Source organism: Mercenaria mercenaria, chromosome 18 (assembly GCF_021730395.1).
Source record: "Mercenaria mercenaria strain notata chromosome 18, MADL_Memer_1, whole genome shotgun sequence".
NCBI classification, from domain to species: Eukaryota; Metazoa; Mollusca; class Bivalvia; order Venerida; family Veneridae; genus Mercenaria; species Mercenaria mercenaria.
The window spans coordinates 4534125-4556807 of NC_069378.1; the positions used below are offsets into that span (position 1 = coordinate 4534125).

General features: G+C 32.1%; 1 protein-coding gene across 1 annotated transcript in view; it reads right to left on the reverse strand.

Annotated features, from left to right (window-relative positions):
* Positions 1-21549, reverse strand: part of LOC123538459 (low-density lipoprotein receptor-related protein 2-like) — a 38374-nt gene extending 16825 nt beyond the window's left edge. Inside the window, exons 1-2 of the mRNA XM_045322577.2 lie at positions 20813-21549; positions 10693-10908 (exon numbers count right to left, since the gene is read on the reverse strand). Of these exons, the coding sequence (XP_045178512.2) occupies positions 10693-10908; positions 20813-21395 (799 nt within the window). The 5' untranslated portion in view covers positions 21396-21549. The remainder of the gene's footprint in view (positions 1-10692; positions 10909-20812) is intronic.
* Between the last annotated feature and the right edge of the window lie 1134 nt (positions 21550-22683).

The window sequence follows — 22683 nt, forward strand, 5'->3', positions numbered from 1 at the left end:
CATAGAGATATGAGCACTAATATGAACAACCCCATACTGGCATAATTGGAATACGGTTACATATTTGAAAGAGCTGCTCAAATAGAACGTAAACATTTAATTGACTTTGCCGTTGAATTCAGGATCTTAAGTCGTTGTAGAATACAATCATTCTTTACTTTCAATATATGCAGTATGTGTTACAATCAGGCATTTACTTGATCTTTCTTGTCCTTACAATCTGCGATATGTTATTTATAATCTTAAATCTCACAATAACCGTTCTAGACGTACGTTTTCCATTTTACATGTTCAATGTATGTACATGTAGCATGCGACGTTCTTTGTTCGCGTTGCAAATTTAAATAGATTACATTTTGCTGGTTTAAGTAGATTACAGTCTGAGAGTTAAAATGAGTAACACTGCGAATTTAAGTAGATTAAACTTGCGAATTAAAGTAGATTACACTTTGTGATTTACTTTGTGATTTTAATTAAAGAGACTATACAGACATTACTCATTAGGCAGAATACCCCTTTCTGACAAACATAGACAATTTATATGCTTTAAGTGAACGTTTTAAAAATGTTTATTAGGATTTATGCGGCAGCAGCGTATGTTAAGAGAATAAATGCAGGTTTAAGGTAGTTTCAAGAATTATACCCAGAATTGCACCCTTTACCTGTGTCTTTAGAAAACCTACAGTGTTTTCTATGAGGTGCATGCTGTTCTACAAACTGTTTTTTTTTAATTGCATGATTTACAAAGTGAATTCTTTCCATTACAAAACATTAAAAAGAAAAGAAAGAGTATCCGAAACAAAGAACAAATTAAACACAGTGTCACAAAATGTTAGCTAAGTCACTTTCAACAAACACGTAGATATCTGACAAGATACAGGATAAAGGAATATTAGTATATGCCGCATTCAACAAACACATAAATGTGTGTGGACACATAATAGACCATCTGCAGAGGCGTTAACTCGCACATATTTCAGAGGAACACCCTTATTTTGTTCCTTAATACCCTTACATCATCCTATAAAACAAATTCTTTGTTTGTTTTCAGTCATGTATAGAACATTTGTAATTTGTTCTGTAACTTCGAAATGTGTTAATCGATTAATCCATTGACAAACTGTTGGTATAAAATATCATTATGGCTTAAATGTTTTAAGAGTTCCATTGACACCGCTTGTTTTTAACGGAATAATTTGCTTATTCCGTTTTTACCGTCAACTTGTTGAGTTTTCCATTGATTTGCAATCATATAAAACAGATAAGACTTAAACAAACGCAAATTTTCGGAATTAATGCCCTCACGGATTAATAAGAAACCCTTGTGACCTAAAACTATTCCTGATATATTTGATCATAGAGCGGAATGACATTATTGTAAGAAGGGCTCATGCTCTTCCTTCTGTTGATATTTTAGGTTAGACATTTAGGCGGAATTTGCATTGTTATTGTCAGATTATGTTTATCTGTTGACAAACTGCTGGCATATGCACGGAATTTACGAGCGATTACATTTAATGAGAGAAAAATAGATTACAGATATATCACAGGTGCTGAAATTTATTTTGTATTTGAGCTGTGTTACGTTTAGTTAAGTTGAAATACAAACTGCTGATATGCAGAACGGAACGTTCGCATTCAGCACGTTAAGAAGTCATGCATGTATATTCCTGTCACACAATTAATACTGTATAAATATGTTGCAATCATACAGTAAAAACATGTTCGTGTAAAGCGAACACAGTTTTCGCACAGGCACAGTTTTTTCACATAAAAGAAGAAGAATGATATTATAATATATTCTGGAGATAAACGTGACAGGTATTAATACTGTACAGTATAGGTACTGACTGTGAGAGGTATTAGTACAGTACAGCATAGGTACTGACTGTGAGAGGTATTGTTAGAGTACAATATAGGTACTGACTGTGGGAGGTATTGGTAAAGTGCAGTATAGGTATCGACTGTGAGAAATATTGTTACAGTGCAGTATAGGAACTGACTGTGAGAAGTATTAGTACAGTACAGCGTAGGTACTGACTAGGTGCTGAGAGGTATTGTTAGAGAACAATATAGGTACTGACTGTGGGATGTAGAACTATTAATACAGTGCAGTATAGGTATCGACTGCGAGAGGTATTGGTACAATACAGTATATGTTCGAAAACACTCTACGATATGTGAAATAGTCCAGCAAAACCAATAGTAAAATATTTAATGAGCTTATTGGCAAAGCCAGATTTTGATCCAAAATGAGATTATAAGGGTCTTACTTGCATGCCTCGGTAAGGCACGATTTTATCATCCCGATGGACAATGTGGAATGAAAAACCAAGCGTTATCGGGATTTTTATCCGGCATGTTTTGAAAATAGGTGTCATTCGCAGGCAGACATGTAAGAACACTTTTCTCGCTGTAGATCGCAATGACACAGGTTTTGGTATCTCCTGGCATTATCTATATAGTTTATGACGTCATAATAGGGCTAGTACTATGTGACGTCTTTTAAGACAATGTTTTCCCCAAGGAGACAAATATTTCCTTTCCCGGCCATGTAGGCAAGAAATCAGTATCATTTTTATTCTATTTAAAACACGGCAGTACCTCTCATGAATAGACTCAATCAAACCGAGCCTACTATTATTTTGCATGGCTGCATTCTTTGCTTCCAAAGTATCATTTTACAGATTTTATTAACCCCATTCTTGTATACACACCATTCTGAAACGCTTCTAGTTAAAATATATTATTCAACATTTGACAGAAAATTACCACATTCTTAGTTTGAAATCAGCATTTTGATCCACATATTAGATCTACCAAAGGTTATAGAAAAAATAAAAAATATATGTTTTTGTGCTTTTCTCAAAATAATTAAAATGTGACATGGCACCCTTTCTAGCAATAAGGCCTTCATTTCTCTAAACAGCAGAAAACACTAAATTATGATATATTAATAGAAATTGCACAGATGGATTTAATGTAAGAAAACAACATGGTTCAAACGATAAAATCTGCAATAGTAAAATATTTGAAGAGCTTATTGGGCAAAGCCAGATTTTGTTCCAAAATGAAATTATAAGGGTCTTACTTGCATGCCTGCTAAGGCACGATTTTATCATCCCGAAGGACAATGTGGAATGAAAACCCAAGCGTTATCGGGATCTTTATCCGGCATGTTTTGAAAATAGGTGTCATTCGCAGGCAGACATGTAAGAGCACTTTTCTCGCTGTAGATCGCAATGACACAGATTTGGGTATCTCCTGGCATTATCTATATAATTTATGACGTCATAATAGGGCTAGTACTATGTGACGTCTTTTAAGACAATGTTTTCCCCAAGGAGACAAATATTTCCTTTCCCGGCCATGTAGGCAAGAAATCAGTATCATTTTTATTCTACTTAAAACACGGCAGTATTTCTCATGAATAGACTCAATCAAACCGAGCCTGCAATTATTTTTCTTCGTTGCATTCTTTTCTTCCAAAGTATCATTTTACAGATTTTATCAACCCCATTCTTGTATACACACCATTCTGAAAACGCTTCTAGTTAAAATATTTTATTCAACATTTGAAAATTACCACATTCTTAGTTTGAAATCAGCATTTTGATCCACATATTAGATCTACCAAAGTTTAGAGAAAAAATAAAAAAATATAGATGTTTTAGTGCTTTTCTCAAAATAAATAAAATGTGACATGGCACCCTTCTTGCAATAAGGCCTTCGTTTCTCTAAACAACATAAAACATTAAATTATGATGTATTAATAGAAATTGCACAGATGGATTTAATGTAATAAAACAACATGGTTCAAACGATAAAATCTGCATCAAAGAATTCTGAGACATACAGATGAACCTGTAGAGTTTCTTCCTAAAAACTTTGTAGAATTATTGAGTATTGTCAGATTAACTTAATGTGTTGACACATGGTTGGCTGATACACGAGATGTACGTGCGATAACATTTATTACAGTGAATAATGCAAGAGTACAGATAATGTAAATAGGACAGGTGCTGGAACCTACAATTCATTGTGTTGTTATGATATATTGCAGGTATGTTAAGAAGAGAAACTATTTCGAAAGAATTTGTTAAGAAGACATTCACATGTTGTATTGTCTGGTCATAATGTTTCTAGTATAAGAAATACGTTGCGCATAGAGATATGAGCACTAATATGAACAACCCCATACTGGCATAATTGGAATACGGTTACATATTTGAAAGAGATGCTCAAATAGAACGTAATACTATACATTTAATTGACTTTGCCGTTGAATTCAGGATCTTAAGTCGTTTACCATACCATTTGTTGTAGAATACAATCATTCTTTACTTTCAATATGTGCAGTATGTGTTACAAACAGGCATTTACTTGATCTTTCGTGTCCTTACAATCTACGATATGTAACACAATAACCGTTCTAGATGTACGTTTTCCATTTTACATGTTCAATGTATGTACATGTAGCATACTACGTTCTTTGTTCGCGTTGCAAATTTAAATGGATTGTAAACATTTTGCGGGTTTAAGTAGATTACAATTTGAGAGTTTAAATGAATAACACTGCGAATTTAAGTAGATTAAACCTTGCGAATTAAAGTAGATTACACTTTGTGATTTACTTTGTGATTTTAATTAAAGAGACTATATAGACATTGCTCATTAGGCAGAATACCCCTTTCTGACAAACATAGACAATTTATATGCTTTAAGTGAAAGTTTTAAAAATGTTTATTAGGATTAATGCGGCAGCAGCGTATGTTAAGAGAATAAATGCAGGTTTAAGGTAGTTTCAAGAATTATACCCAGAATTGCACCCTTTACCTTTGTCTTTAGAAAACCTACAGTGTTTTCTATGAGGTGCATGCTGTTCTACAAACTGTTTTTTTTTTAATTGCATGATTTACAAAGTGAATTCTTTCCATTACAAAACATTAAAAAGAAAAGAAAGAATATCCGAAAACAAAGAACAAATTAAACACAGTGTCACAAAATGTTAGCTAAGTCACTTTCAACAAACACGTAGATATCTGACAGGATAAAGGAATATTAGCACATGCCGCATTCAACAAACACATAAATGTGTGTGGACACATAATAGACCGTTTGCAGGGGCGTTAACTCGCACATATTTCAGAGGAACACCCTCATTTTGTTCCTAAATACACTTACATCATCCTATAAAACAAATAAATTCTTTGTTTGCTTTCAGTCATGTATAGCACATTTGTAATTTGTTCTGTAACTTCGAAGTGTTTTAATTGATTAATCCATTGACAAACTGTTGGTATAAAAGATTATTACTGCTTAAAGTTTTTAGGAGTTCCATTGACACCGCTTGTTTTTAACGGAAGAATTTGCTTATTCCGTTTTTAAAACTGATAAGACTTAAACAAATAAAGACGAATAAGAAACCCTTGTGATCTAAAACTATTCCTGATATATTTGATCATAGAGCGGAATGACATTATTGCAAAAAAGGATCATGCTCTTCCTTCTGTTGATTTTTAGGTTAGACATTTAGGCGGAATTTGCATTGTTATTGTCAGATTACGTTTATCTGTTGACAAACTGCTGGCATATGCGCGGAATTTATGAGCGATTACATTTAATGAGAGAAAAATAGATTACAGATATATCACAGGTGCTGTAATTTATTTTGCCTGTAAACTGTGTTTCGTTTGTCCAGTTATTTATTTATTTATTTGGGTTTTACGGCGCACCAACACAGTATAGGTTGGCTGAAATGCAAACTGCTGATACGCAGTACGGAACGGCTGCATTTAGATGGTTAAGAAGTCATGCATGTCATTGTATATTCCTGTCAAACAATTAATACTATATAAATATGTTGCGTTCATAAAGTATAAAACGAACACAGTTTTCGCACAGGTTTTGTCACATGAAAAATTATGTGGATAAACGTGACAGATTTAAGTACAGAAATTATATTGACCCTTAGAGGTATTAGTACAGTACAGTAGAGATATTGACGTCAATGATTAATTACTCTTCAGGAAATGTGGACGGCATTTATCGTGTTTCATTTGTATTGCCGATTAACAACCCTTGAAGTGTAAATTATTTGTACAATAACTATTAGAAATAATTATCACAGTATCTAGCTCTTCTCATTTTAAGAAGTGGTGTCAACTGTCGCTTTCTGGGTTGCAATATTTAAGGCTAATACAGATGAAATATAAAGAAACTAGAGGTGCTTTTGAGAAAAGCGCGTGTCTCCCTCAACTGCCTAATCATCTGAGTAGCAAGTCTGTCTTTATATACTATTTACCTGTTGGAGTCAGCAATAAAAAGCACGAAGTTGTAAAATGTTCCCGCTTTTTGTGTGTGCAACAATTGGATGTAAACGTCCTAAATATATTGTCTTTAGTACTGATTATGTATGAATCCTAGCCGACTCTCAGCTCTTTGTATTCCTTTGATTATCTACAATAAATAGTCAATGTACCGAAATACCACTCAAATATCAAGACTGTATACAACTATACATGTTCTTCGGTAATTGAATTGCTTACCAAAATGTTCTTGCCATGTGAACAAATGTGTGAAATCCTCTATAATGAGCAATCTAATTGCACAGTTTGAAGTTTTCAGATGTGCCGATACATTTGATTCGCATATCTTTATTATACACGTGCTTTTCGCGCAAGGTGCTCTGCAAAAACGTTTAATTTCTGATATGAGATGCAGTTTTTACCATTATAAACATATGTTTTAAACATACAGTGAAACTAATAAAATTTTTGTCATACCGAACATCAGTAATTTTGGGGTTCAAATGGCATGATTGTACTTGGTACAAACTCAAATATTCTTGTCTGGAAATGATCTATATCCTAGTGATGTGGTATTTTAAACATTACATATTTTACTGTGTAAAGCTCTGTAAATGCTTTGAAATCAGTATTAATAGTTCTTTTGATGATTCTCTTGCACTATATTTTAATTCCTGGTTGGAGGTAAAGTTATAAAAACATGTTGTACACCCGCAGCATGTTTGTCATTTCCAAGGCTTTAGAAATAGTTTATTTCAAAGTGAAAACACACACAAAAAGCAATTAGACATAATGAAACGCATCTCAATTCAACTAGGTATGTCTTATGTGGTACAATATACTTCTTGCATTATTATATGCCATTTTCCTGACAATTTGGGCCGCGAGGTTATGAATTTGACGGTAGCACTGAACAGTGAAAACAAATAAAAATCTAGGATGAATAAAATATAAAGGTACAATATATCGATTGTTTTCATTATCACATAAAATGAAAGACAGTGCAAATTGCTTTATAGAAATGTGTTTATTACGCTAGGGTTGCTGCTAATGAAAGACAGCGAACATTGCTTTATAGAAATGTGTTTATTATGCTAGGGTTGCTGCTAATGAAAGACAGCGAACATTGCTTTATAGAAATGTGTTTATTATGCCAGGGTTGCTGCTAATGAAAGACAGCGAACATTGCTTTATAGAAATGTGTTTATTATGCTAGGGTTGCTGCTAATGTTATTTAGCAACAACATTGGTCATCAAGAAAAGTACGAGGAAATCGTTTTGCAGAAGTTGCTGCTCATTTTTATTAGCAACAAATTTAGTCTCCTAGGAAACCGTTTTGCAAAGGTTGATGCTAAAGTCAATTAGCAGCGAAATTGGTCTCCTAGGAAAGTACAAGGAAACCGTTTTGCAGAGGTTGATGCTAAGATAAATGAGCAATAAAATTGGTCGTCTAGGATCGTACAAGGAAATCGTTTTCAAAAGACGATTTTAAGATAAATTAGCAATAACATAGATCTCTTAAGAACGTACGAAGACATCTTTTAGCAACGGTAGATGCTGACGTTAATTAGCAATAAAACTGGTCTCCTACGACCGTACAAGGAATTCGTTTTGCAGTGGTTGATGCTAAAGTACACTGGTCTCCTACGAATTTAAGAGGAAATCGTTCTGCAGAGGATTCGTTAACAGTGGCGAGGCCGTACATGCCGAAAGATAATGTTTCACAGTAATGATAAAGTTCAGCACGTCTGAATTATGGATGTAAGAAAGGTAATTGAGTAATGTAGTGCAGTAGCTATTTGGTGCTTTCAGGCAAACATTTGCGCGTCATTTACAGACTACAAAGTATGAGGTCAGACACACAAAGTAATACAGCGACAATTACATAGAAAAGATAGCAAGATAAATGAAAGTGTCGACGCCAGGTAAAGATTTGCAAATTAACTTTTGTAATGTACCATATAATGATCGTTATCAGAGATACACAGAAAATTACCAGTGAATTAAATATCGATCTATTTGTCTTTGAATTTTGAAGAACACTCATTTTCATGGTGCATTTCATATACAAAAACATATACAGCATTTTTGAATACACGTTTATAAAGGCATTATTATTCAACTACGCAATTTTGTGCACCATTTGAGACTGAACTAATACCAAACCAAAATCAGCTGAAATAATAAACTTAGGGCCAAAATGAGGATACAGGGCCATACTTATTGTTTAAAATAAGAAATATACATGCCAAAACTACACTACGTATGGTAAGTCCCCTTTATTTTGAGACATTGTCATGATTACAACATAGCTCAAAATAAAGAAAATGCATATATACATTTTATTTGACCATATGAGCCGCACCATGAGAAAATCAACATTGTACATTTGCGACCAGCATGGATCCAGACCAGCCTGCGCATCCGCGCAGTCTGGTCAGGATCCATACTGTTCGCTTTCAAAACGTATTGCAATTAGAGAAACCGTTAGCGAACAACATGGATCCTGACCAGGGCCCAGTTGTTTGAAACTTTAACAGGCTGTTAAACTAACCGTCTGTTATATTTTGATTAAAAATATCTGTCTTTGTGGGAACCACTAGTATGATGCTATGATTTTACTGTAAAAACATTTAAGACCTAATAATCCTTAACTCATAACTTTGTTTTTCTAAGTCTTCTAAATGTTGAAATATAACCCTAAAAGTTAATCGACTGTTAGCTTAATCGCCTGTTAAAAGTTTCGAACAACTGGGTCCAGACTGCGCAGATGCGCAGGCTGGTCTGGATCCATGCTGCTCATAAATGCACTATGTTGGTTTTCTCATGGTACGGCTCATATAATGAAACTATATTATTTCCTAGCTTTGGGTACTTTCATTAAATCTACATTATACAATTATTGAATGTTGAGCCATTGGATATGATGTGATATTCACCGGAAGAGGTCAATATTGCCCTCTTCCGGTGAATATCGCATCAAATTCAAAGGCCCAAGAGTCAATAACTGTTTTATTATATGTATTATTGTTTATTTATTTTTATTATACTGTTGAAACCTATTTAATGTTTGAAAGTAGCAATAACTGTGTGAAACTTTCATTCTGTTTTTAGAGAGTCATGTTTAATGGGGAAAACCCACGAACCATTACACATGAAATATATTTTGAAAGATGATAAGCGGTTTCGGCCAATGAAATTTAGGTTTTTTTTAGAACATATAATCTTTACTTCATGAAAATGTCTTTGAGGTTCAATATTTAATCCACCCATCAAATATTTAAGTTCAATAAGCTGATAAATAGCATCATTCGTAATACAGATTTAACTTAAGGGTAGTGGGCCCGGAATGACAATCGGCAATTTCCGTTCGTTTACGTACTTTCCGTATGCGATTTCGGCATTCTCCGGTTGTTATGAAAACCATGTTTGTGCTATGGATGAAGGGTGTCGAATACGCATACGAAGAATATATAATCGCACGGGAACTCTCGTTTGTCATTACAGGTCCACTACCTTAAATGCAGTTTGAATATGAGCCGCCGCGCCATGAGAAAACCAACATAGTGCATTTGTGACCAGCATGGATCCAGACCAGCCTGCGCATCCGCGCAGTATGGTCAGGATCCATGCTGTTCGGTAACGGTTTCTCAAATTGCAATAGGCTTTGAAAGCGAACAGCGTGGATCCTAACCAGACTGCGCGGATGCACAGGCGCGCAGTCTGGTCTGGATCCATGCTGGTCGCAAATGCACTATGTTGGTTTTCTCATGGTGCGGCTCATATATGAATGGTCCTTGTCTTTAGAAAAACCTGTATTAGTGACATAAGATATATTTATTGTGTAACAATAATAATATTAATTTGAAATATCACTGTTTTTCTGATGTTCATTTATAAACAGAAACTAGTATTTTGTAATTCAGTTATCTAACGCAAATCAAAATCTACCATAATTTATAAATAAATTTTATTTTTGTTTTCATGGCAATCTAAATTGTCCAAAGCACCCATGCACCATGAGAATACAGACTGAGGTGAAAAGAAAAGGCCCATGATGAAACCAAAAATACGAGGTTAAGTTATATTTCGGTAAACCTATTTTAAACTGTTTCTAAACATTCAAATACTAGTATGATGTTTAGTTCATGATACGCATTAGTTGTCACAAAAATGACATGAAATGCATACGCTATGCACGTATTAAAATAGTCAAGATAATTTCTTCAAATTTTCAGATTTGAATTTACGGTAACCATATGTTCTTCATGGATATTTTGTTATCTCAGTTTTTATTTCGTTTCGTTACTAATAAAGGTTTTGTCATGGAACGGTTCATTTGTTTTTCATGTACAGAGTTTAGCAATTAATCGAATATACTTACATTCCACTACCAATGTGCCTCTGAAAATTTTTCCTTCTGTACTTGAGGCCCAGAATATATACTGTGATGGTTCGTAATAATCGATTGTCGTACTCATACGTGTGGGTAACCTTCGATATAATGTTATAGTATCCATGTTGTTTGTTGACCTTATGTCAAGCAGCTGTATGTTGTTTCCACTGGTTACCAGAAAATTTAGGTCAAGGTCAATTTCTTCTAAAAAAGAAATAAAAAAAAACAGTATTACTGCATATTCTTTTCGAATAAAGCTTTTTTTCGACTCCAAGACCCAGGTAATAAGTTCTATTTTTTTTCTGTTTTGTCTGTGTTATTATATTGAATACATTTTCAGATTTGTGGTTGAAAGTTTATACTTCCATCTTTTAATTTGGACACTTTTCCTTAAAATGATCATTTCCACAAAAAATGATAATTTTGAACGAGATTTTTATGTTTGCAGTACAGTATTGTAATAGGTATAGTTAAAATATTTATTTTAATAAAACAAACAATCGAGCACGTTTGACTGTGATAGGAAAATTATGCAATTCCTTCATAGGAAACAAATCACATGTTGGACAAAAAATATGAAAGAAATAAACAAAACGTAAAATTATATATGAACAAAACGTAACATTATCTATGAACAAAACGTAAAATTATCTATGAACAAAACATAACATTATCTATGAACAATACGTAACATTATCTATGAACAATACGTAACATTATGTATGAACAAAATGTAACATTATCTATGAACAAAACATAAAATTTTCTATGAACAATACGTAACATTATCTACGAACAAAACGTAACATTATCTATGAACAAAACATAAAATTATCTATGAACAATACGTAACATTATCTAAGAACAAAACGTAAAATTATCTATGAACAAAACGTAACATTATCTATGAACAAAACATAAAATTTTCTATGAACAATACGTAACATTATCTACGAACAAAACGTAACATTATCTATGAACAAAACATAAAATTATCTATGAACAAAACGTAACATTATCTATGAACAAAACGTAACATTATCTATGAACAAAACATAAAATTATCTATGAACAAAACGTAAAATTATCTAAGAACAAAACGTAACATTATCTATGAACAAAACATAAAATTTTCTATGAACAATACGTAACATTATCTACGAACAAAACGTAACATTATCTATGAACAAAACATAAAATTATCTATGAACAATACGTAACATTATCTACGAACAAAACGTAACATTATCTATGAACAAAACATAAAATTATCTATGAACAATACGTAACATTATCTAAGAACAAAACGTAACAGTATCTATGAACAAAAGATAAAATTATCTATGAACTAAATGTCACATTATCTATGAACAAAACGTAAGATTTTCTATGTACTGGACATAAACTTTTCTATGAACAAAACGTAACATTATCTATGAACAAATCGTAAAATTGTCTATGAACAAAACGTAACATTATCTAAGAACAAAACGTAAAATTATCTATGAACAAAACGTAACATTATCTAAGAACAAAACGTAAAATTATCTATGAACAAAACGTAACATTATCTATGAACAAAACGTATTACTAACATTATCTATGAACAAAACGTAAAATTATCTAAGACCAAAACGTAAAATTATCTATGAACAAAACGTAACATTATCTATGAACAAAACGTAAAATTATCTATGAACAAAACGTAACATTATCTATGAACAAAACATAAAGTTATCCATGAACTAAACGTAACATTATCTATAAACAAAACGTAAGATTTTCTATGTACTAGACACAAACTTTTCTATGAACAAAACGTAACATTATCTATGAAAAAAACGTAAAATTGTCTATGAACAAAACGTAACATTATCTAAGAACAAAACGTAAAATTATCTATGAACAAAACCTAACATTATCTATGAACAAAACATAAAATTATCTATAAACAATACGTAACATTATCTAAGAACAAAACGTAAAATTATCATCTATTAACAAAACATAAAATTACCTATGAACAAAACGTAACATTATCTATGAACACAACATAAAGTTATCTATGAACAAAACGTAACATTATCTATGAACAAAACGTAAAATTATCTATGAACAAAATGTAACATTATCTATGAACAAAACGTAAAATTATCTATGAACAAAACGTAACATTATCTATGAACAAAACGTAAAATTATCTATGAACAAAAAATAACATTATCTAAGAACAAAACGTAAAATTATCTATGAACAAAACGTAACATTATCTAAGAACAAAACGTAAAATTATCTATGAACAAAACGTAACATTATCTATGAACAAAACGTAACATTATCTATGAACAAAACGTAAAATTATCTAAGACCAAAACGTAAAATTATCTAAGACCAAAACGTAAAATTATCTATGAACAAAACATAAAGTTATCTATGAACAAAACGTAACATTATCTATGAACAAAACATAAAATTATCCATGAACTAAACGTAACATTATCTATAAACAAAACGTAAGATTTTCTATGTACTGGACACAAACTTTTCTATGAACAAAACGTAACATTATCTATGAAAAAAACGTAAAATTGTCTATGAACAAAACGTAACATTATCTAAGAACAAAACGTAAAATTATCTATGAACAAAACCTCACATTATCTATGAACAAAACATAAAATTATCTATAAACAATACGTAACATTATCTAAGAACAAAACGTAAAATTATCATCTATTAACAAAACATAAAATTACCTATGAACAAAACGTAACATTATCTATGAACAAAACATAAAGTTATCTATGAACAAAACGTAACATTATCTATGAACAATACATAACATTATCTATGAACAATACATAACATTATCTATGAACAAAACATAAAGTTATCTATGAACAATACATAAAATTATCTATGAACAAAACGTAACATTATCTAAGAACAAAACGTAACATTATCTATGAACAAAACATAAAATTATCCATGAACTAAACGTAACATTATCTATGAACAAAACGTAAGATTTTCTATGTACTGGACATAAACTTTTCTATGAACAAAACTTAACATTATCTATGAACAAAACGTAAAATTGTCTATGAACAAAACGTAACATTATCTAAGAACAAAACGTAAAATTACCTATGAACAAAACGTAACATTATCTATGAACAAAACATAAAATTATCTATGAACTAAACGTAACATTATCTATGAACAAAACGTAAGATTTTCTATGTACTGGACATAAACTTTTCTATGAACAAAATGTAACATTATCTATGAACAAAACGTAAGATTTTCTATGTACTGGACATAAACTTTTCTATGAACAAAACGTAACAATATCTATGTCAAAATAACAAAACATAACATTATCTATGGTTTAAAAAATTCATCATTTTTATCGAAAGAATAAAGAAGGATGTATTATGAATGTATTTGAATTACAATAACCTCGAACATTACACTACAATTAACCTTTAGCCTGTTCTGCCTTTGAGACCAGTGCAGACCAAGATCAGTCTGCACATTCGTACAGCTGATCATGGTGTGCACTGTTCGCTATTCTGTCAGTAAATTTACAGTGAACATTCCTTCAAATAATAAATGGTATTGCCCAAATTGAAAGATGGACAAGTCCATTATAGAAATTTAGCAGGGTAAAGGTTAAGCAGTCAATAATATGGCAATGAAAACACTGTTGTTTGTTTCATGGATTATAATATGTTATTTTAGTTACTGATCTAGTTTTTGATCAAAGTAGTTTTTGCTGTAATAAATATAAATAAAAATTCCTGTAAACCATTATACCTTCGTTTATAATAGAAGTACATGTATTTTGCCAAGGCGTGCTCTCAATCAAGCAGAATAATACACACTCGTATTACGTCAAGTATGAGGAGCTTCCATCGTGAAAGTCTTACAGGGGGTGGTGTGTGTGTGTGTGTATGTGTGTGTGTGTGTTTGTGTGTGTCTGTTTTTTTATTGAAATTCAATTTGTATCCTTTGCTGCAGGGGCGGCAACTATTCTTGGTAAATCGGTTAATGGATTTTAAATGGAATTCGTATTTTCAACGGGCATCACACATAAAACGCCCATGATAGATCCACACGTGAAGATTCTTTTATCCGCTATAAAAATGTAAATATTGCAAAATGGATATATTGTCTTTTTTTATTGCACTAACACTTAGGGTACTTTAAGCACAGACTGTAGGAAAAGCGATTTGGTAATTGAAAATTTGCATTCTTGAGAAGTGGTTGGCCGTATAACGACAATAAAACCAGGGAAATGGGAAACAGAAAATTTACGATAAAATATTTCTAAAGTTTTTGCGTTGTAAATAAAAAAAAGTATTTAGTAAGAGCTTATGGAGACGCAAAATGAAAGCAAAAATTATCCAAGTGTTGTTTGGAATCAATAATTCATTATTTCGGCTCAAGAGTGAGAAATAATTCGAATTAATATTAAACTCATTTTTTTAAAATAAAAACAATAGATAAAGGGTAAATCGTTTCAGTGTAAGATGGAAATGAGGCGCGCCATGAGAAAACCAACATAGTGCATTTGCGACTAGCATGGATCCTGACTAGACTGCGCTTTATGGGATTTATAGACTTCTTTAAAGTTTGAAAATGGTTATATCATCACGATATAGACCCCCATTATCACAAAACAGTTCACCGCTAAAAATGTTTAAAAGTTTGGGATATGATCATTGTTTGAGAAGATACCCTAACGGTTATATACATACATATATTTCCTTGATTTTTTTTAATTATAAGTAAGGGAAGGCCAATTAGTCTAAACATATACCCATCTCTCGAAAACCTGAAATATATCTGGAAGGTACCTGCTGGAAAGTTGGCACACAACAACAAACTTGACAAGAGGTTTAGATTTGCAGTCTGGAATTCCTTTAAACAATTCAAATTTAAATGATTAGTAAAGCGATATTTTCGAACATTGTCTGACGGCGAAAAAATGACACAGCGACTCGGACCTATTAAGAGACAACATCATCTTTCTGGTATGCGAAACTTGTAGAATGCACAAAACAAATTGGCAAACGTTCAACGAACAAGATGCATTTTGCAAGCGCTTACTGAGAGATGCAGTTGATAAACGAGTGTATACAATCTCGGTGATGGGTTTATAGCAAATGTCTAAGTTTTCAATTAGCGTCTTATGTCAAACTGTAAGAGAATTTATCCCCCTACCGTCTTCTTTTCAATAAAGTTTCTTAGATTGAATTTTGATTACTTCACATACATTTGTCAAGAAGATCTTTCTGATTCTGGAATAGATTGTATCAGTTCAAATTGTAAATTCAAAAGATGACAAGTTAGAGCTCCGACGGAAACATAGGCACACATGTTGCTTTTCGCATAGGCAGCGACTCTAAGGGTAATATTCGCAGCGACCAACGTAAACGTAAATGAACTAACAATTCAGTTTAAGCAGTGCCCCTGAATAAATAATCTAATTTAAGCAGCATCATAAGTAAACGTAAATGAACTAACAATTCAGTTCAAGCAGTGCCCCTGAATAAATAATTTAATTTAAGCAGCATCATAAGTAAACGTAAATGAACTAACAATTCAATTTAAGCAGTGCCCCTGAATAAATAATCTAATTTAAGCATCATCATAAGTAAACGTAAGTGAACTAACAATTCAATTCAAGCAGTGCCCCTGAATAAATAATCTAATTTAAGCAGCATCATAAGTAAACGTAAATGAACTAACAATTCAGTTCAAGCAGTGTCCCTGAATAAATAATCTAATTTAAGCAGCACCATAAGTAAACGTAAATGAACTAACAATTCAGTTTAAGCAGTGCCCCTGAATAGATAATTTAATTTAAGCATCATCATAAGTAAACGTAAATGAACTAACAATTCAGTTTAAGCAGTGCCCCTGAATAGATAATTTAATTTAAGCATCATCATAAGGAAACGTAAATGAACTAACAATTCAGTTTAAGCAGTGCCCCTGAATAAATGATTTAATTTCAAGCAGCATCATAAGTATACGTAAATGAACTAACAATTCAGCTCAAGCAGTGGCCCTGAATAAATAATTTAATTCAAGCAGCATCATAAGTAAACGTAAGTGAACTAACAATTCAATTCAAGCAGTGGCCCTGAATAAATAATTTAATTCAAGCAGCATCATAAGTAAACGTAAGTGAACTAACAATTCAATTCAAGCAGTGCCCTTGAATAAATGATTTAATTCAAGCAGCATCATAAGTAAACGTATGTGAACTAACAATTCAATTCAAGCAGTGCCCTTGAATAAATAATTTAATTCAAGCAACATCATAAGTAAACGTAAGTGAACTAACAATTCAATTTAAGTCGAGGCAGCACCATAAGTAAACGTAAATGAACTAAAAATTCAGTTCAAGCAGTGGCCCTGAATAAATGATTTAATTTCAAGCAGCATCATAAGTTAACGTAAATGAACTAACAATTCAGTTCAAGCAGTGGCCCTGAATAAATAATTTAATTTAAGCAGCATCATAAGTAAACGTAAGTGAACTAACAATTCAATTCAAGCAGTGCCCTTGAATAAATAATTTAATTTAAGCAGCACCATAAGTAAACGTACGTGAACTAACAATTTAATTCAAGCAGTGGCCCTGAATAAATGATTTAATTCAAACAGCATCATAAGTAAACGTAAGTGAACTAACAATTCAATTCAAGCAGTGCCCCTGAATAAATAATTTAATTTAAGCAGCATCATAAGTAAACGTAAGTGAACTAACAATTCAGTTCAAGCAGTGCCCCTGAATAAATGATCTAATTTAAGCAGCATCATAAGTAAACGTAAATGAACTAACAATTCAGTTTAAGCAGTGCCCCTTAATAAATAATCTAATTTAAGCAGCATCATAAGTAAACGTAAGTGAACTAACAATTCAATTCAAGCAGTGGCCCTGAATAAATGATCTAATTTAAGCAGCATCATAAGTAAAAGTAAGTGAACTAACAATTCAGTTCAAGCAGTGCTCCTGAATAAATAATTTAATTTAAGCAGCATCATAAGTAAACGTAAGTGAACTAACAATTCAATTCAAGCAGTGCCCCTGAATAAATGATCTAATTTAAGCAGCATCATAAGTAAACGTAAATGAACTAACAATTCAGTTTAAGCAGTGCCCCTGAATAAATAATCTAATTTAAGCAGCATCATAAGTAAACGTAAGTGAACTAACAATTCAATTCAAGCAGTGGCCCTGAATAAATGATCTAATTTAAGCAGCATCATAAGTAAACGTAAATGAACTAACAATTCAGTTTAAGCAGTGGCCCTGAATAAATAATTTAATTTAAGCAGCATCATAAGTAAACGTAAGTGAACTAACAATTCAATTCAAGCAGTGCCCTTGAATAAATAATCTAATTTAAGCAGCATCATAAGTAAACGTAAATGAACTAACAATTCAATTCAAGCAGTGCCCTTGAATAAATAATCTAATTTAAGCAGCATCATAAGTAAACGTAAATGAACTAACAATTCAGTTTAAGCAGTGCCCCTGAATAAATAATCTAATTTAAGCAGCATCATAAGTAAACGTAAGTGAACTAACAATTCAGTTCAAGCAGTGCTCCTGAATAAATAATCTAATTTAAGCAGCATCATAAGTAAACGTAAGTGAACTAACAATTCAGTTCAAGCAGTGGCCCTGAGTAAATGATCTAATTCAAGCAGCATCATAAGTAAACGTAAGTGAACTAACAATTCAATTCAAGCAGCGTTCCAGGTAAACGTGACTGACATAGAAAGTCCTCAGTATACGTGAATACACTAATATTCAATTCAAGCAAAATCCCTAAGCTAATAATTCCATTCAAGCAGCGCCCCAATTAAACTTGAATGAACTAATAATTCAATTGAAGCAGCCCCACCCACCCATAGAAAACATGAATGAACTAATATTTCAATTCAAGCAGCCCGCCCAGTTAATGTAAATGAACTAACAATTCAATTAAAGCAGCCCCTACCCCTTGTAAACGTGAATACACTAACATTTCAATTCAAGCAGCCGCCCCACCAGCTGAAAATGTGAATGAACAAACATTTCACTTCAAGCAGAATCCAACCCCCACCCCACCATAGTAAACTTTAATTAACTAACATTTCAGTTCAAACAGCCCATTAATAAACTTGAAGTAACTAATAATTCAATTTAAAAAGTGCAACATTACAATCCAAGTATTCACAACCCTATTAAACGTGAATGAATCAATAACTTCATTACAAATAGTGCAACATTTCGATTCAAGTAGTCGAATGAACTAATAATTCAATTCAAGTAGTGCTTCTAGTTATCAATTTAGATTCAAGAAAAATAATCTTCATCTCGTTTACTGTATCAATAAACAATAAAGTAAAACTAGCATTCATTTATGTTTCTTGTAATTGCTTTTGCTGTTAGTTAAAATTGTCTTACATTTTTGCTGCTTTTTCATATTCACATTTTCTTTAAGATTTAAAAAAAACAGGCAAGAATATTTTCATATTATCCTGATAATGCAATCATGTGTTTATATTGTTCTGTAATATGCATCATGTATTTCCCTTTATTATATACCTATATAAATTCTGTAAAAAATTGGGTTGTATTTCACAATTAAATATGAACGGACAGACAAAAATTCCGTATTGTACCTTTTAAACTCCGTATTGTACCTTCCGTATTGTATGCTGCCGGACTATTTTCATAAATATGCATGACCCGACACATTTCTATAAATAGCGCACATAAAAACTTCACTAAGTTCCATTTAATATCGATAAATATTGAGATTTCGTTCAAAGACAAAACAAGAATCAAAATGGTAAAGGTATATAATAAAAGGGTCATTATAACAGTAGCTAGATCTGGAACTTTGTATTCGGCTCTCGTGGATTTTGCAAGGTAGGATCACACTCGGCGCTTGCGCGCCTCGTGAGATCCGATCTGGCAAAATCCACTCGAGCCGAATACAAAGTCCCAGATCAAGCTATTGTTATAATAACCCTATTATATCATCCTGTTACATGCATGCATATGTTTATATTGTTCTGTACAATACATCATGTATTTCCCTATATCATCCTGTTACATGCATGCATGTGCTGTCATCTTATTTGCAAGAATGCTTTTATAATGTCCTGTTGTATATTTATTAAAGATGTTCCCCCCATACTGGAAATTGAATTCTATTTGAAATGTTATGTTTATTCATCTGCTATAGTACTTGTAGAATAATGATAACGTTCCACTTTCTTATAGTGCTAAATTAAAAACATTTTGTTTATACATTCTGACCGAGGAAATAATTGAAGACATATTTATTTAATTAAGTAAAACACAATTACATATTTTATCTTAAAACGTTCATATGTGATGTCTTGTAAATACTTGAGAAATTATTAAATGACACTAAAAGTCACTAGTTCTGTCAACCGATCGTTAAATGAGCAACTATTGACATGTTCTATCTAGTGTAGGTTTCATTCATTGGCCTTAACTGACACTCATATGAAGTTGGCCAAATCATGTAAATTATGAAGAATAGTCCTGCATATTAATAAAGTTCAGAGACAAAATAATTAACTAAAGATATTTTTAAGAACGGTGCATGTGTTTCCAAACACCTTCCGCTAAATGATCGACTTTAGGTAACGCATATCGTTTTATGAAATTTTATTCTCTGAAACCTTTGAAAAAAATGCATCATTTTTATTTATTTAGAAAGTATACAAATATATACATTTCTGAAATGGTCTTTTAACTCCCTAAACATATAAAACAATACTGATCAATGAGTTTAACCCTCATCAGTTTTTAACGAGGCTAAGAAAGAGTGGTGGCCCAGAATACCCAAGAGATTTACTGTATTTTATACATTTCTCCCTGCTTAGGGAAAGCGTATTTGATTTTTACGCATGTGTCCTTTGCAGAAAAGTAATGGTTAAGAGCTCAGGGACAACTTAGTCGTACATTAGTAAAAGATAAAATAGAATAAAACAGTCATTCATTTAGAGCATAAAATCTACGATCCGTAACATTTTATGCTCCCAGCATTCTGTGGTAACTCACCTTCTTTAGACTCTAAAGAACTTTCGTCATCAAAATTGTTAAAAATCACAGAACCCGACGTCGCTGTTGCAACTGTTCCGCCATTTTTTGAAATAGTATTGTCGGGCTTAATGCACACTACATCACTTTCCGACAGGGGGTATTGTCCGCATTCAAGAACAGGTGGACGTGTATTAAACTTTTTTAAAATTTCCCGACACTCTTCGGTAACTGCCTCGTGGCAGTAAGACCGACAGACTTTAATTGTAGTGGGGTAAGATGTACAAGGAGGAAAATAAATAAGACATAGAAACTCTTCCAGGCTAGCGGAGCAATTTACATCAATAAGAGGTTTAAAATCTTTGAACTCTTCCTTCGCTTCCGATATATCTTTATGTCCAAGAAGATTTGGGAATGTTGTCATGTTGTAGTGCGCTTGAACGACGTTACAGACTTTTTCCTTTTTCCCTAATTGAACACATTTTTGCTTAGATCCGTCTAAATAGGTTTCCTGCGAATGTACGATACGTGTATAAGCATAATCCAAAGAAAACATCAAAATCCAAAATGAAACATATTTCAAAAATGTATTAATTCTATACATTTTAACTGATATAGTATTGTAAATGATTATATTTAAAGGTGTGATAGTCTTTCATTTATAATCCTTTGGTATCCAGGTAGATCACACTCTGTTATATACCAGGTACTTTCTCTGTCTACCGATACTGCATCGTAGTTAATCAAACTGACTTTAATCGAATAAACAAACGAACAGCAACCGATAGTTTCAAGCCTATTAGAAGTTCTATATAAAACTTATAACTGGTATTCATGGTGGAGAAAAAAGTTACAGTTGTTGATCTAAATTCGTGTTTAAACTACAAAAATACACCACCAGTAGAGGGAAGACAATCTTATTATAATCATACAGCTTTGATCTGGTCTTAATGTCTCTCAGTGTTTTATAGAATAGTATTTTGTTACTCTGAAGGTTAATAGTTTTTTTTTTACATTAGGCATTTTAGCTAATTTGCATAAATTTAATTTATGCTAAAACAGACAACCTCTGGAAACAAGATATAACTAAAACTGAACAACAAGATAAAATAAACTGTGATCAATAAACTTGTGTTTAGAGTTTAACATTTAATGTAGTGGATAAAAATCAAACATGCAGTCAATTTACAATTTACTGATATTCCAACGCTTCAGCTACATGTCTTTTTTAAGGGAATAATAATAACGATAAATAACGGATAAAACGTCAAAGTATGTTACGTTAAAATTGCAGGAAATAGACGGCAGTATAATGAACGCAACGTCATACCTACTTAAATGTGAAATTGTACTGTCTATATACTTCAGTATTAAAAGGTTTAAATGTAGTAGCAATGTGACCAGTTACACCAATTTTGGCGTAAAATACTTTCTGCAATAAATTATTAAAATAACCTTAAACGTTAAGATATAAAGAATGAGCCTTTTAATATATTTCACATACAGTGTTGTATATATTGCATAGTTTCAATGAAAAGATACATAAGCAAACTTTGAAATGTTAAAGATAAAATAAAGAAATGTGCTTACGAATAAATTGTACGTAGTGGGACATAGCCGGACATACTTCCTATTAATTACTTTTTAAAAATACAAACTTCAATATGTAGCATGTGTCCTGTCTTGAGAAAAGTGTAAACATGAGTAGGTCTATTTATTAATTAGAAAAGATCTTAATTCAATGCTTTTCACACAAAATGATTAAATTTATGTATCATGTTGTTTTCAGATGACAATGGATCTAATGTGTTGTATGTTTAGATGTTTTCAGTAATTTGTCGGTATATAACTGTGCCTAGGATCTTTAAAACTGACATTCTAACATGAATAAC